This window comes from Gasterosteus aculeatus, chromosome 12 (genome assembly GCF_964276395.1).
Source record: "Gasterosteus aculeatus chromosome 12, fGasAcu3.hap1.1, whole genome shotgun sequence".
In the NCBI taxonomy this organism is placed as follows: domain Eukaryota; kingdom Metazoa; phylum Chordata; class Actinopteri; order Perciformes; family Gasterosteidae; genus Gasterosteus; species Gasterosteus aculeatus.
The window spans coordinates 4,110,226-4,127,984 of record NC_135700.1 but is presented as its reverse complement, the minus strand read 5'-3'; the positions used below and the strand labels follow the sequence as shown (position 1 = coordinate 4,127,984).

Here is a 17,759-nt window from a genome sequence, read left to right as displayed (position 1 = left end):
CTCAGGCTTTGATCATAATCTGTCTCCGTGAGAGGCTGGTGGGACTGTGCGCCTTCCAGCTGCCAGTCTTCCAGTTGGGAAGCGCTCTTACATGTGGTAGAAAGTCTTGTGACATGTAGCGCATGACCGGGTGCTCAAATGGGGATTTGCCATCGCATCCGGGATGAAACTTAAATCTTACATCAGTCACCTGGGCAGGGACTTGAAGTAAAAGAACAGGTTGTCTGTGTGCGGGAGGACGTCTATAGTCAGTCGAAGTTGGTCACACCGCCGTCTCCGAGGTAATGCAGTAACTTTCCCTCTACCGGCATTAAAACTGCACGTGGTTTTCATCCATAGGAGCTGCAAGCGACCATTCGCTAAAACCCCTTCAAGGCCTGCCTTATCACAATTATAAGGCAGGCCTTTCAAGCCTTTTGTTCCTCCACATGAAGAAGTGGTAACCATTGGGCTGTAGACCTTCTTTTGAGCCCTTTTGTAGTAAGAGAAAATGAATTGCCCAGTTGGCAGGACGACAGCCGTACCAAACAACAACTACAACTACAAGGCTTATGAAACGGCCAATGGAAAACAAGCGCAAAAGAAAAGTGGGATTGGGATGTGACAAAGAATTAAAGTGCTCACATTTAAGTCAGGCAGTTGTAAGGATGGAAAATGAATTTGAATCTGAGAAGGCTTTTCATTCAAATTGGTTCGTTTAGTTTAACAACTTTTAAAGAATTCTGATCCCATACCCACTTCTTAAAACATTACAACAAAAACATTGATGTTTGTTCTCTACATCCCTTTTTTCTGGGAGGCCCTGAAGTGATCAGATAGCGTCTGGGCCCAAAGACAATCAATCAATACACAACACATGACCATGGGCGCTCTAATAGCCGTTTCCCCCAAAACAAGCTGTACAGTGCAGGTAGTTTGCAGAACATAGTTCTGAACCTCTGATGCAATCACAAACCCCCCACTGATACCGAGTCTATGGGAGCAGGTTATCCAGGCTATGTGTTATATCATCTATTATGCAAAGTCTCATAGCACACGCGTGGTATTCTGCTTGATCTCAAGCTTGTGATCCCGGTATGTTTCCACCAGAGAAGGTTTCTGCTGACAGCTCGCTGGAGGGCAAGAACATGCTGGATGGGATGTTTGTTTTCTTCATCTGTTCCTTGTCTCCTCCACCATCTCCCTCTTCTGCTCCTTTCTCTGTGCGCTTGGACGTTTCATCGCCTGCTCCCTGTTTATACCCTTCCGCCCCATCTCGCCCTGCCACACAGTGCTCTGTGTCCTGTGGTGGAGGAGTCCAGGCTCGGTCCATCCAGTGTCTCCGGCAAGGTCGCCCCGCAGGCGGCTGCCTGCCCCACCAGAGGCCGGTCACTTCCAGGGCGTGCAACACACACTTCTGCCCCGCCGCCCCCCCGGCTACGGGACAACGCCCCGGCCGGGTCACAGCTGCTGGACCAACACCGGACGGCAAAGGTGAGGATGAATTTCACCCAGTTTCACTTCATAACCTCGAGAATCGTGTGTGGGAGTTGTTTCCGTGTTTTTTAAATCGGGGTTTTATTCCGATGAAAGGAAGCTCATGCAGGTGTCGCACATAAATCACACACATTCACCCAATGGAGTTCCGATATTAGGATGCAGTGGGCAGCTGTAGGGCACTTTGAGATGCTACGGGCACCTTCGCAGGGCCCAGGAGGGGAACTGGCACCTTTCCAGCCACCATTCCACATTCCACACTTGTTTTCCGTGCAGGGACTTGAATCATCAACCCTCCGGGCACAAAGCCACGTCCCTACGGAGTGAGCTACCGCTGTACCTGCAGCACATTTAACAGTGAACTCTCCATGCGTACAGTAGGTCATTTGTCACCAGCAAAACTATGGATGTTCCCATCATGGTCACCTACAAGCCTATTTTATCATCTATATTGATATTTAACAACTGGCTAAACTAAGATTAACATGGTGAACAATAAAACACACTAAACAATCTGCACGTTGGCATTGGATTTAGCTCAAAGGACTGTTAGTAGTGGATTAACTGCTGTTTCTTTTCTTTCTAAATGGAAACTTTTGTTTCATTATCAAATAAACATCAGCAAAATATTTAAATTAAGAATTCAAATTGCTTGTATCTGGCTACTAGACCGTTGGTTGGTGATGTATTACAGTAATAACCATCATGGGTAGAACCATTGGAAATATAACCATGAGTTCTAGCCTCATGCGATGTCCCCACTAGGCACAGAGCAACACAGCGTGAGTCATACTGCTTTTACACATTATTATCATTCTTTTTCTGTGTTTTTCTCTGCAGATGAACCCTGCGTGGATCATTTCAGCTGGTGTCACTTGGTTCCCCAGCACGGCGTTTGTAACCACAAGTTCTATGGACAGCAGTGCTGCAAGTCATGCTCCAGCGGGAGGCTCTGAGACCTTTCCATGCCTCGGCCCTCGGTGGCATTCAACGCCACAAAAGCCGTTTGGTGGATATTTTTCTCACAACACGCACAACTGTGGTTCGGCAGTGTGTTTTCTTCCTGGACTACTTGACTGATGAATTTGGAAAGCGGGCGAAAGAGAGAAACCACAAACTCTCCCTGTGAAAGCACGCCGTGTGGCTGATGATGTTCATCTGCCAAAGAGCGAAAGTCGTCATTTCATCAATCTCATTGTAACTGGAAAGAATTGTGGATGTAATATATACATGTTGTCGTTTTGTTGAGTGTTTACCTTTTGAAACCTCGAAAGCTACAAGCCATCAGGAGAACAGGAAAGGACACTAGTGCTTCACTTTACTTACATGTTGTATTCTTAAAGGTGTCTGGTTCCATACGTCTTCTTTTAAGTTATTATGGTTCTTAATATATGATTTTACATTTTTGTCAGATGTACAGTGGATCTGTGACATGTCATTTATATACCTGAGGATTGTGCCAGTTAATGAGTGGTCAGATGCCTCCTACACTTCACCCCCCCCCCCCCCCCCCCCCCTGCTTGTTGTCTCTATGCTGCTGAATCATTTCTGGAACAAGCTGGAATACATTGTTCCACATCAACGCTGTACGTGAAACATGCCCATGTCCTGTCGCGGCGAGAGTGTGCGGTTATGGTAATACAACTCGTTCATCCATCGGTCTGTCTTTTCTTTCCTGCATTCTCTCTATTGACTAGAGCTACGATGTGGGGGGGCGGGGGGGGGGGTGGTAATGTGCCGCATTGTCCGCCGGTCTGGAGGAGAGGGGAGTAGGGTGAAGAGGATGATTGCAGGGGGGAGCGTGGGTACAGTCAACACGGCGTGAGGTTCCTGAGGCTGATCAAAAGGTACCTCTGACGTGGTTTTGGTTTGAGGTCTTTCGATAAGTGAGGCCACAATACGATTCAGTTTGCCGTTAATCAGCCACGTTCAGAAAACACGGCTTTGTTCGACTCTTTGCACATTGAGCCTAATAATGGATCAAGATTCCCCTTTTCACCTTCCTTGAATCCACATTTTGTACCAACTGTTTATGAAAATACAAGGCGACGTGTGAGGTCATCATTTTGGCATTTGGGATGGCAACACGCAGAGCAAGTGACATAGTGCATGTCCCTTCGATAGGAACGGGAACCATGGAGACCTCTGCAAGTGTGGACTCCTAGATCACTAATCGCCAACCCTGGCCTGGTAATTTGGCTGCTTAAAGCGGACCAATTCTACTTATACAGTTAGACAAAGAAGAAACCATCATAGTTCAAACTATTACGCCCAATCTGTCCATATGCTTCTTCATGGTCACAAAAATACTACAAATATACAGCGGAAACATCTACCGGCTGCGACTGGAAATACCGATCGGAGAAGTGAGGATTATTCAAAGGACAACAACTGTGATGAGCTTTACGAAAGTGAAACGCTAGGTGCTAAAAAAGCCCCCTTTGTGTGATATAAATGATTCACAGAGCAGCTTTAAAAGTTTTGAATGGCATAACAATTAAAATCCCTGAAAGATATGGATGATATATAATAAGATCATCAGACGGATAGCTGCATAGTGAGAAGAAAACATAAAGAGCAAAAAGATTGGAAACTATAAATATCAAGTCCTTAAAGTGTGACCCCCCCCCCCCCCCCCCATCAGCACAGTGAATATCAGACCCCCCTTTTGCCTTCCACTCAGTGGGAATCCACTTGCACCATTATTGGCCTCTTTGCCAACTGCAGGCATCCCACAACTTTTTACCACCCCTCTTAAAAACTTTCATAATTTGAGGTGTGTAGAGGCTTATGCTCCCAAACCGTGTTGTCTTAAGGTGATTACGCCAGCCTTTCTCTCACCGCGGGGGCAGCGATTGCTCTTTAATCAACCCGCCTGCACGCGTCCCCACATCGCCTCGGCTGCACGCTGTTTACCGCCATGCTGTGAGCCAGACGCTACAAGCCGGGCCCACGCACACGAATGTGTATCATGTTTATTGAGCGCCAGGCTGTCTGTGAAGTTGTGTGTGTGTGTGTGTGTAGGGGGGGTGGAGCATGCTTGTGCAATTTGGCCGTGCAATGCATGCATGTTTGGTATGCTTTCCTGGGAGCACGCATGTGTTAACTGGTTGAATGTATGCATTTATAGCGTCTGTGTGTGCGTATGTGTGTATTTAGAACACATATGGATGTCCCCAACCCAGTTATTTTTCCACCATGGGACTGAGTCCCCCCGTCCATGTCGGCTCACAATGACATATTTTCCTGATAATCTCAGCACAGAGCCACATCCAGCCTGAGCTTCACAATGAAAGACCCAGATCAAGGCAGGAATTGGACAAGAGCTGAGGCACGTTTTAATTTGTCAATTCTCAGCTAGAATCGGTGCCCTCGGGTACGGCTGGGTTATGGACCTCGTTACCATTTTTAGTACCGACCAAGAATATGCTCTGAGGCGAAAGTTGGTATCAAATGATTTCCCAGACTCCTCGTTAACTTGTGTTTTAAACCGATCATCCTCTCCTTGAATCACGTTGATGCTTTTTTTGTTTTACTGCGGTCGATGAGACGGGAAAAATGGCTTTTAATAGATAAACAGTGATATTCCACAGTCCATTGTCTCGGTATGAGTGCGGAAAACCCGTCCTGTTGGCCTTCGTATGGAACAACTCGACCAACCTTTAGTAGAACTGTTGGTACACAGTGAAATCGTCTCCGGGATGCACCTTCACATTTGTTTTTTTTAGTGAATCGTGCCTTTTAACTATGTAGGACAGATGTTCGTGTCCCGTTCAGAACACATCAACATTCCGACAAATCACTGGCCTTGCAGCTGCGCCGTGTCTAAATGAACACACCGAGCTCTAATGATGCACGTCGCAGGCCCACCATCAGCACGTTAGCATCCTGGCTGTGCGCGTGTTAGCATGCTGACGTTAGCGTTTGCCTGAGGCGCCCGCTGTGCCTTTGCACTCCCCTCACAAAGCGCCTCTTTGTCTTGTCTCTAAACCATTCCGCATCTCCCCCTTCGTCATGAAAAATGCAACAACCCCCTTCTACGAGAAAGGCTCGTCTGAAACAAAATAAGTGCACAGTTCAACCCTCTCTGTTAAAAGGCTACACATCGTAGACGCGGCGCTGAAGCAGAAGCCCCGCTCTGTCAACTCCCAAATCGGCCTGTCTCTCTTAATACCTCCCCTCCCCCGTCTGATCGATGCAGCTGTTTCTCTCCGGGTCCGTATTCCAGCTGTGAGTCAGAGCCGGCGCTTGTTTCCAGCTTCGGCGTCCCTCCGCTAGCCGACTGTCAGGCTGAGGCGGCCATTTGTTTGCAGTGAACCCTGATAGGACTCCTTCACAACTGACAGGCGGCCTAACTACGTCGTAACACAGTGTGCGCGTGTAGGTGTGTGTGTGTGTGTGAGAGAGAAAGTGCGTCTGATTTATTTTCTTGCAAGGCTCGCTCTGAGGGAAGGCTTCGGGAACAAGTGAGAGGTGTCATATTTCAACGGCACCTCACCCGTCTCATCCCTGCAGAGTTCACCCAGCGCGTGTCCACACAGACAGAAAGATAACAGACACACACCCCACCCATGGCTTCGTCTCCTCCCTCCATCCCTCCCTCTCACACACACACACGTGCACAGATAACGCGGGCGCCTGCTGAGGGGAGAGCCCGGTATTTGCCGCGGGGCGGTTGCAGGTGGATGGCGGCGTCGAAGAGGCCCTGAAAGCCGCGCGGCGGCGCGGCGGTCGCAGCGTGGGACTCATGTGTTGCTGCCAGGCGTCTCCACGGCCGACGTTGAGAGATCGGCCCCTCGCAGGTCTCCGTGATTAACAGCTCAGAAGACGACCGGCAGCGCCGGCGTCAAGCCAGGCCTTTGTGCATCCGTCACGACGGGTGATTTAAGAGCCGGGTGGATATCTGACTAAACCTCCCCGGCTCCGCTGAACCCTCCGCCCGGATCCCAGCCCGCCTCTCGTTAGCCTCCTCCTCCGTCCGTCTCCATCACATTTTCTTGTTTTTGTTTTACATCTCCTTCACCTCTGCGCTCCAGCGCCACGGCCCTCCTCCCACGCCGCGTCGATTTCCCCAGCCCTCCCCGCCTCCGCCGCCGCTCCCGCTCTCCTTTTATCTCGTTAGCCTTGCTTTTTGTAAACTCTGAGAAGTTTGTAGTGTCGGCTTGTGGAGCACCCAAATCGCTTTATAACCCCACCTGCTGTGTGTTTTCTGTCTGCAGTGGGTGTCGTCTGGGAGTCTTCAAGTTCACTTTTAAAGGGAGAGACGTTGTTTTCACAAGCAAAATATTTTCTGTACGTGCAAACAAATCTTTGACCCAAAAGAAACTTTGCACCTTTTCCAGCAAAACACTTTACACAATAATGTTTTTAACCATTTTATTGTTTTGGGCCCCACACGTGTACTAATGACCTAACCAGCATTACAGCCTTTCCCATCGTGCCTCTGTGTTTGTGCTTGCGAACCTCTACAATAGTCACTTCGGGAGATACTCATAGGACGACATTCTCCACACGCATGTAGCGATCTGAAGAGTCCTGTTGGTCTTTGGGATTCAGGGGGTAAAAGGTGGACGTACCAGCTGTGTCACTGAAGATCCACATCGAGTGAAAAACCTTTACATATTTTATCTGCGCTGTTCTCTCAAATCTTCCTTTGAGCTGCCGCATTCTCATCATTTCACCCTGAAACGTATGATTAGGTTCCTCGGGGGCCCTGGAGGCACCAGCTGCAGCAGCACCCACCTGCATGTTGACCCTCGGACCTCGAGGAAATAGCTTCCACGGAGCCGCCGTGCTCGTGTCGCTCTGCCTGCCCGGCTGGTCTTAGTGGCGTTCAGATGTTTCTATGTGAATTCATCAAGGTAAACTAGAGAGCTCATGCATGAACCCGCTTTGAGCTGTTACACACACGCACGCACACACACACACACACACACACACACACACTTGGGTAGCTGCTGTACAAATAAGGCCGTTTCATGGCTGCCCACCAGAGGGCAATGCATCCTCAATAAATACACCATGATGTACTTTTATTACCCTATTCCTCCACATTGTAAATGCAAATGGAAAACGACAACACGAACAAAGAACAACAGCCAACATAAACTGGAACTCGAACGTCGATACTAGGTGTATGCAAATAGATTCTCTTTGATTTCCATGTCTCATAAAAGCCAAAGCATTGACTTCTCTGCTCCCTAATTAAACATTATCCCTACATGCACATGCCCAAACTTCATTTTGACAGGTGTGATTTCAATATTTGTTTCTCAGACGGTCATATTTTATGGATGAACTGCGCACTCACGCTGGCCACGGGGAATGCGATTGCACAACAGATATGTTAATTCCATCAATTTTGCCAACTTTCCGGCCTGTGATGCCAGATGCGATTTCAGAGGCGATCCTTCATTTTTCCCCCTTGTGGATAAAAAAAAAAGATAAAGAATAAAACCCGGTCCGGCTGGATTTCTTAGACCACATGTAACTGATGTGCCCGTCAGCTTGTTGGGGGCAAAGCTGAATTACAAACAAGGTCAGATCGGTTACCAATTAACTATTTCTTTTTGAGTGCCATGCAAGCCGCGCTGGTGCTTTAAACAAGGACACAGCAGTGGTCACAAAACGGCACATTATTTTCGAACGCACATTAGTTGCCGTCACCCTCAAACATAATGACTACACTTCCCAGCACTCCCCATTACTTGACCTCCCACGGTACGTTCTGTTGTATTGAGAGGCACACATAGAGGATGAAGAGCCCCCCCCCCCCACATCAGGGTAGCCTTCATCTAATTGAGGCCTTTACGAGACTGAACAGATTGCGTTTTTAAAGTGAAAGGCCCTGTGCTTGAACACAATGTCTCTGAAGTCATTTCAGAGGGAGATTCGCTGTAGCTGCTGCTTTTTCAACTCAATGGAAAGATGTTCTGAATCCTTCTGAAAGGACAAATTATCCATCGCCGCTCAGTAAAGTCGGTCTTTCCACAGCTCGGATCAGCCTAATGCACCAGAATAACTTGATCGAAATCTCAAAGTCGTCCCACGATCCACGGCAAGTTTAGACAAAGTCAAATTTGGCGCTTTGTTTTAGTCTACCTCGGCCTCACATCTCCTAAATAACTTGGCCATGTGAGGGGCCTTCAAATGAATTAAATGTTTAGAGGACACTAAAGGCGCCAAAGGAGTCCACCTGTAAGTAGTGGGGTGCAGTAAATTAGCGGCGTTTTGTGACAACTGTAATCGGCACAATCAGAAGCACTTTACTGCTGTAAACGCTGTGTGTGCATGAGCAGTTTTCATGGACTGTCACATATCGCATATCTGAAATGGCGTGCAATCATTTTTGGTTGTGCGATATTCATTTTACATATAAATATAAAAAAGAACGTCACCAAGATATAAGTCGATTGTGCTGCCTCTGTCATTTTTCCTCGTGGAAAGGGGGGGCGGGGCTTAGGCAGCGTGCACACGGACACAAAGCGACACCGACTGGTGAAGAGGAGCAGTGAACCCAACTAAGCTAACAAAGCTAAAACATCACCCAAAACAACAACCATCGGCCCGGTCTTTAACCTGAACTACTGTCGGTTCCTCCGGACTGCTCGTCCGTCTCTTTGGAACGCCGTCCTGCGTTCCTCCCGGGCAGACCAACTGTCAGAGCCGCCCTGTCTCTCCCTGCAGCTGCTGCGGCGCCTTTCCGGCCTCCGACCGCATCGCAAGTCCGATGCTTCGCCCGCTCTGGACGCCAGGTCTGAAAATTGCAATAATATCGCATATCCCAATAAATGTTGGTGCAATAATCGCACAACAAAAATGTGATATTGTGACGGCCCTATGTGCAGGTATGCAGGTTCAACGACAATGGTGACGACTGCGGGTAGATCTCAGTCAGCTGTCGGAAAGTGCTCTAAAATGTAAAGATATATATCATATATAAACAGAGACAGAGAGGAGTTGACGGATGTGACATTGTGCCTTACAGCCATTTCCGCAGTGCTTTTTTTTTTACCCGGGGGGCCTCTGGTGAAGAGCACACATGAAAAGGAGTCATCGCGTTCATCCCAGATGGTGAACGGCACAGTTACGAATACAAAACAACTGTCACCTGAAGGCACCTGAGTCAGCGGGTGTGACGGCTCTCCCCACCTTCGCTTTAGTTTTTTCTTTGCAATGAACTTAAAATATGATGAGCTTCAAAAAAGGCCCCGCAACTCTTGATGACAGCAGGGTAATCAGATCCCATTTTCACAAACGACTCCCTTTATCAGGCGGAGCACTTTTAGCAACTGGAGCGTGCCGTAAACACATCCCCCACCCTTTTCTTCTCTCAGGAGTCTGCACGAACCTCCGTCGCCAGCAATCACAACCGCAATAGCCGCGAATCCAAATGAGTCGAATCAATCAAGCCCGCCTGCTCCTCTTCCTCTTCCGCCTGCTCTCCAACCCGCAGAGCAAGCGGCTATATCGTTAAAGTGGAGCTAAAAATGGGAACGCTTGCCTCCACCCGGGGTCGGGTTTCCATCGGAGAGCAGCGGGGAGTGAGCAGGGGGGCTGGGAGAGGGTGGGCAGGTGTGTCGGGCTGTGCTGCCGCCGTTCGGTTTGCCAGTTACCTTTTCCTACACCTCAGCTAATCATCCGACTCAGTGGTCGGTCCGCCCGGCAGGAGCCCCCGAACCCCCCTCGCCCCTCCCTCCGCCCTCTCCGCGTTGGCCTCAATTAGTGGGGAATTAGAGTCCTGCTTCACGGATGGGATTCATGGAGGACACTGCTCCTTAATTACAGCAGCACCTCCGCGTGCTGCTGGGGACTGATTGCGGAGTCGTCCCCCATCCCAGCACCACCTCAGCCCTGTTTGGGGGCGTCAGGGACGTAGCCGTGTGGAAATCAGCAGGCAGATGCAGATTAGTTATTCAGCTGGTACAATAGCACTGAGCCACAAGTGTTGCTGTCATTTTCTTTTTTAATATTTTCTCATCTTGCTGCCTCGGAGAAGGCAAGAGGGAGAGAAGAGTCTTTTCTTTGTTCCAATGCAGACAACTGCGCAGCTGTGAGGGAAGTTTTGTTTGGAGGCCTCGCTTTTGTTACAGTTTGTCTAAAGCCGGCGAAAGGACAGATAACAGACCTTGGGAGATACCATACCATATGCTGCATGCATGTTTACATTTACCCAATGGCCAAGACTTCGCTCATTTACATGTTGTGTATCTTCTCATCCTGATCGATGTGTATTGTAGTATGTAGCGTTCTAGAGATGTAACCTTGGACACAAAAACAGTGGGTAAAACTACCACTTTCGGTTTTGTTCATGGCTGCCAGGAACTCTGTTTTTTTAGGTACTGGTTTAGTTGCTCCTCCCGCTGGACATTTCAAATGCAAATCATAAGCCACGGGGTCCAAAACTTTTCCGGTTCTGGGCCCCAATTTTCAGCACTGAACACATGTGCAACTCCAGCAATATGCAATTTTTTTTTTTTTGTATATGTTGCCATTGACTTAAAATGATAAAAAGTGTTGTTTCAGCACCATGGTGGTGAGTCAGAAAGTGTTGAAGCCGATGCTCATCTGAACTCACCATGTCTAACGAGGTGGTTGTGGTGGCATGTCATGTGGCAGCCTGCCGGGCCAAAGGGACGGATGTAGTCGGGATTGAACATCTAATCTCGTCCCTCACATCTAGCCGGCGAAGGTACTTTGATTTGAAAAAACAGATTTGAAAATGCACCGTGTCACCTTTGAGTTATTGCCTCCTGCTCCGAACCACAACTCCTTGTCACATTGGATCAGTTTGGGAGTCACTCAGCTGTTGTGTAGTACCGGCAGACCCAGCCGGGTTCTCATTGCAGTGGAATGGGTCGATCAGATACTCAGACCTTCTGCTAACTTGCAGTCCTCGGCGACATCACAGGACTATTTGCTTCCATTACTGTGTATCTCTATGCTGAATGCCAGATTATGAACACAAAAAATGTAATCTCAATTAACTTTTTTAATTGTCCCCAAACTTTAAATTAAAGTAATGCTGATTCATCAGTAGTTTAATACATCCTTAATAGGTTTATATTAAGCTTCCTTGTTGGGTCCTGGAGGGAAAAGTGCTGTTTATTAAAGACAAATTGTGTCAAAGTTTGCAAAATAACAAAACTTCAAGTGATTTACCATACCTGAAATGGAAATATCAAACAATAAATACAGACAACGTGTAATTTATTCCAGCAATTGCTTCCCCCTACATATTCCATTGACGAGGCCTCAAACGGACAATCAAGGGCATTGTGAAAATGACGCATGGATTCAACGTACTCTTGTCTCCAGCTCCTCATGGTCTGATACGTAAGAAGTCTTTATTTGGGAGGGCAGAAAATTACACAGCCTGTTTCCACAACCCACGTCTCCTCGTGGCTGTTTGTGGAAAGGTTGGAATAATTGCTCTTTGTCTTTGCACCTGTGTGAGCCCGAAAAGCAAGAAAACCCTCCTTGAATTTCCATGAAAAAAGCCCATAAGAGCCACTCGTGTCATGGGAGCAGCGGCGGGCTGAAGGGGCTGTAATATTCTGGAATTAGCAATGATAGCTGAATACTCAGGGCACCAAGTGGGTACACATCTCCTTATGTTATTTTTACCTTTCATTTTTGGAAAAGTCAGAGGGAGAATAGCGAGAGGGAGGCATCCACAAAATGAATCATTTGAATTTTGCAGGCACTGTCAGCACCAACCTTAAATTAAATCTGAATGTAGGAAATATTCGCAAGACGGAAAGCTAAGTGGCAGTTGAAACTTCTCTTTGTGTATGAAATGCCAACCTTCAGCATGACATATTTGGGTTTGGAGGTAGTATTTTCCCCTTTGAATAAAACTAAGTTAAAAGAGAGGCTACACCTGAGCCTCATAAACAACAAAGATGGCCTATTTATCTTCCTTTGGGAAAAAACACACAGTTTTTGACAAATGTCACCAGGATACCTTCCACATTAGATCTTTCCCTTGTATCAACAGTTGCAGAGGTATTATCAATCAGCTGAGACAAATCTTCTCAGAGCTCTCATTTACAGTGGTGTCCATGATGGCATGACAAGTAAAAAAGAAGTCTTTAAAAGATGGGTGTATATACATTGGAACAGGAGGGAGGGAGGAGGCCGGCGCGTTCAAGATGAGGAGGGGTTGGTGTTGGTACAATACCTTCTCAACAGGCTTTCACCCTACTGACCACTGCTTTGATTCATGTCGGAGAAAATCATGTATGGAAGACGTGCGTATACATGCGGAGTGCGTGACATGAATCGCTCCCCTATCACCACCATGACGGATGAGTGGTGGAGAGGAAAAGGCAGAAACAACATTCACTGCTGCTGTGTGACTGGAAGAAAGGCAGTAATTTGGAGGTAAAAATAAACATGGTGATTGTGAAAATGTGTGCAGTGTCTTGTCGCAGTTACAAACGGAATACGGGATGTGCAGAAGTGAAAGGTTTTTAGTTAGATTACTATTTAGGTTTCTTTTTGCCATGTTGTGTTTTATGGATGTAACCAAAGCAAGCTAATTTCATTGTCCATAATATATATATATATATATGTATTTATATACACACACACACACACACACACACACACACATGCCCATTTAACAGAACACCATTTAACAGAAACCCATTCCTTAACAACAGACAGCACATGCAAGGACAAACTCTCAAGGTCGCAGCATCGGCCAACAACTGTTTGATTGACAAGTGATGTCTGGGTGAAGCTCACCAGTCACACCACGCTGAGTGAGTGCTGCAGATAAGGACACCGTAAAACATGGACAGGATCGTCTGACCAAGTGAGTCATTGAGGGACAAATTATAACTTGAGGGAATTGATTTATGGATCCATGTATCTAAACCCACTAAAGGCAAAATAGATTTGCATCCCTTAATGAATTGATCTTTCGGTGGTTTCGGGTTTGCACAAGTCTAGAAGCACACTGGCATATTACCATCTTTGAAAGTTAAAACGTTGTTGGTAAGTTTCTTATTTATCCAATCCTGGCGTGTATACTTTCATCTGGATTAGTGTGATTAGTTTGTTTGCCTTAAGTCAAATTACGTATTATTTACTTTTCTTTTAGTTCAATATTGGAAATGTGTGGCTATTTACTGTTAAAAGCTGCCCAACCAGCAGCTTAAATAATGCTAATGGGGCGGTGAGATTGAAACAAAGTCCTTCAGGTTGTGGGCAGTATAACCAAAATAATTAATGTTAATTTTATATACGTATTTATTTCATATATCCTCAATATAAAATGTATTAAAAGCAGCATTAAAGTAATAGTAACAGTTTTACTTCAGATTCCTGAAAACTCAAAGGCCTCCAGTGAACAGAGAAGCTAAATAGAGGATAAATGACACACTTGATGAGAATACATTTTAGCAAATACGTACAACACATACAACTGGATGAATAGGACTGGGATTGTTTTGAAAACTCTAACAAGAATTCAACTTAACACAGGGTGAACAATTTAAACAAATGGTTATTTTTAAAAGACTCTAAAAAGGCTTTAAAAGGTCCAGCATGAAATCAAGGAAAATACACTGAATAAGAACAGGATACAAATTTAAATCATGAAACAGCTGCTGCTGCTCCCCTGACCTCTGGAGACAAAAACAGAACCATCTGCATGGCCACAGAGGTTTGAGTGAAGTGACCCTTAAAACACAGGATCCTTCAAAATATCAGAATCCCGGCCTCATTTATAGAAAAATACACCGAGAAACAAAGTGCTTCCATTCCACCATAATTAAATGCCGACGTGAGTCTTCTTGAGCCTGGAAACTATCCAACAAAGGTGGCTCTTGTCACTGTGGTGCCAGACAGTAACGCCACCCCCCCCCCCCCCCCCCCCTCTGACACCCTGTGTTTATTTCTGAAAGCATCCATGTTGAGGCTTGGGTCGCTTGCACAAAAGAAGCCACGGGTTTGTTAAGGAGACACCAAATTAAAATGTCATTATGCATCTCTATTCTTAAAACTGCTGCCGGGATTTCCCACATGTCTGGCTTTGTGCGGAGAAGTGCTGTACGGTTTCAAAAAAAGCTCACAAAGAGGAACTAATCTGCTGCATGATGTGAGTTCCAACAGGATTTCATTATTGTGCTCGCAGAGTATAGTGACGCACGCACGAATGCCCAGGCGACTCCCTGTAATGGTAGTTGGAGCTGTCAACAGGACTATATAGACATGATAACAGCCAGGTATCAGAATGAGGTTTTTAAATAACATGCAAGTGATATTTGTGTTTAATGATCAGGTGACTGGGGATGGAACAATTGTATGAATTGGGTGATGGCTTATGTTTAATACTCACGCTTTACTTCATACACGTTTTCAGTCTACTATACCCAAACGATAGTTTGCTTTTAACCTGGGATTTTCCAGCAATACCACTTGGGGAATTACAAGCAAGGGAATATCAGCCCAACAACCTTGAGATATTGTTTTGTTACAGTTGTTAGGTTTGCTGATTAGTTAGTGACAAAAAAAACAAGGTTAGTTAGTGCTTTAAACAAAGCAAATATATTCAGGTTTGCAGGGAAAAGGAGCTGCAAGGGTTTCAATATATTTACAGCGAGGCACCGTAAACAATTCTTTATTACAGTTAAATCTAAAATGACCTTATTAAAAGCAACGTAAAATAACCTGTTCAACATAAATCACACACTGGGTTGAAGTAGAAGCCACTGGTGGGGAGGCGGACTACACTCGGGGTCCCTTAAGGAGTGTGCAACTGGTAAATTACTTGTCCTCTCGACTCCACCAGGGTTTATTCATGCATGCATAAGGTGTGGAGACCTCACCTCAGATGCTAAGCCCAGCAACACTGATACTCTATTAAGGAAAAAGAAAACAAAAACTGGTTAGGACGAGTAGAACAAAGACAATTTTAACAAAGCTTACTACATGTACTACATGTACATGTACTACTTATTACATGTCGTTACACACGGGATAACCAGTGAAAGCATGGAGACGTAATGAAGGTAAACAAAGAGGACGGCACATGGTTGTTCAGTCTGCCAAATTCAAATTTACAAAAAAAGATTAATGATTAAAAAAATGTAAAAAAAAACATGAAATTAAATGATATTTACTCATTTATTTATCAAATATCATTGAAGCAGTTTGGACAAAATTTTGCTTAAATTAATTTTATGGAGACAGAGCCTGGAAGATATTCAAATTAGGGAGTAAAAAGTGACATTAAAACCTTGATGTTTTTGGGACGTTCTCAAGGTGACGGGAAGCGCTGCCCATTCATATTTACAGCCCTTACAGACTCCCACACTCCACCACTTACATTAGTTAACATTGGTTCAGTCCCCTGAGGGTTCAGGGCTCAGGGGGGGACATTGGGATTAGGCCTTTGAGTATAATATATATGTATGTACAAATGGGACAGTACTCCCAAACACCACCATGCTAACAGCATAACATTTTTAGGCACAAATGTGTGTATTTCATTTATATATTCTCCTCCCACTCCTGATTTGAGAGGAGTAAAAGTGCACGTAATTGAATAGAACCGTTTGGTGAAAGGCGTTTTGGTTCAGCACACATTGTGAACCGAACAATTTGTTGCAATAATACTATTGCATTTGGAAAAAGAACTACAGCTGAAATATGCTCAGTGGAGCACCTGCACTCAACAGGGCAGCCCACACTGTCTGTCACTCCCAACATGGAGGAAAAGCAAGCTACTCCGCTAAAGGCACAATTATTCTGGGACGCATGTAGAGTTACAGACTTTCCAGCAGCTACTTCCTACGGATTGAGAACAGGGCTGAAGCAAATGCCAGGGCGATTGGTGCGTTCACAGCCACACACTCCATTCTGTAGTGGAAAATGTGGGTCCTACTTACATGCTTCATGTTGTTGAGCCCTTTGACTCTACTCCTTCACCGTCCCATTTCATGGAGATTGTAATTCCTGTTTTGCAAAAGAAGACAAAAGTGCAAATAGGGAACGAAATGTCCGAAGCGCCTGATGTTTCAGTGACAACAGCTGTTCAGCCTCAAGTCCACACAAAGTGAGCGTAACGCCACATTACCTCACCACTGAATGGGAGATGAAAAGCCCCGCTCTTCGGAAAGTCACACCAGCGATGGTTTACCCGAAGATATGAATAAAGTGGAGCGAGCCAATGTAACTATACCTGGGACTACTGACAATGCTTCGAATTTGGTAAATGCTGTTGAAGCTGCAGGAAGAGATACAAACTGCAACGATTGCAGTGTCCTTGTCACTAATCTAGCACCTCAGAAAGCAGTCTTCGGTCTGAAAACACCTATGCAGTCTTGTGCTTGCAGAGTTTATGATGAACGATGAAATGATGAATCGTGGGTGATTCTCTGAAGCAAAGTCTGCTGAAAGGCGGCCTTACGAAAAGTGTTAAGTAAGTCTCAACATCTGAAAGAGAGTCCTCAATGGGTTGACAGTGGGACAGAACTACACCCTCACAGACCGTACAGTGTGCCTCTGGGGCTTTAATCCATGGAGCACAGCTCGTCACGGGGTTTTTTGAGCTTGGTTAGGTTTGGTGTGTATCTTGGTTACACTATATTGCTTCCCGTAAACGTCATTGGAAGACAATAGCTTCTTTGGTTGCTGTGATATCAAGCATTGTTATGGTATGTTGACCTTAATTATAGGCCTAGCTATTCAATTCTTGTTTCCCTACTGCTTGTTCTATGGCAAATATCATGAGCTGACCTGTAGTTGCCATGGAAATGTTTATGAATAAGATCCATTGGTTAGTGCCTTTTGTGTAGATGATTATATAGCGGCAAACAAACAAACCATTGCATCCAGATCATACAGGTTTCAAAAACATGGCCATTTCTAGGTATTCACTTGATATTTATGTATCTCTTGTTATTTGTCTGAACTACAGTGGGGAGAACAAGTATTTGATACATTGCCGCTTTGCAGGTTTTCCCACTTACAAAGTATGTAGGAGTCTGTGATGTTTATCGTAGGTACTCTTTAACTCAAAATCCAGAAAATCACATTGTGTGATTAAACTTTTTTTTTTGCATTTTACTGCATGACAAGTATTTGATCACCTACCAAACAGTAAGAATTCTGGCACTCACAGACCTGTTAGTTTGTCTTTGGGAAGCCCTCCTTTTCTCCACTCATTAGAGACTCAAACCTCTCTGCAATGGCCAAGACCAGAGAGCTGGGTAAGGACATCGGGCATAACAGTCGAGGGATCAGCCGAAAACTACACGGCAGGACCTGGT

At 45.7% G+C, this 17,759-nt stretch overlaps 1 protein-coding gene across 2 annotated transcripts in view; it reads left to right on the top strand.

Moving 5' to 3' along the window:
* Positions 1-3,134, top strand: part of adamts18 (ADAM metallopeptidase with thrombospondin type 1 motif, 18) — a 46,702-nt gene extending 43,568 nt beyond the window's left edge. For both annotated transcript variants that reach the window (XM_040167666.2, XM_078085274.1), the window contains exons 23-24: positions 1,272-1,473; positions 2,317-3,134. In XM_040167666.2, the coding sequence (XP_040023600.2) occupies positions 1,272-1,473; positions 2,317-2,432 (318 nt within the window). In that variant the 3' untranslated portion in view covers positions 2,433-3,134. The remainder of the gene's footprint in view (positions 1-1,271; positions 1,474-2,316) is intronic.
* The last annotated feature ends 14,625 nt before the right edge of the window (positions 3,135-17,759 follow it).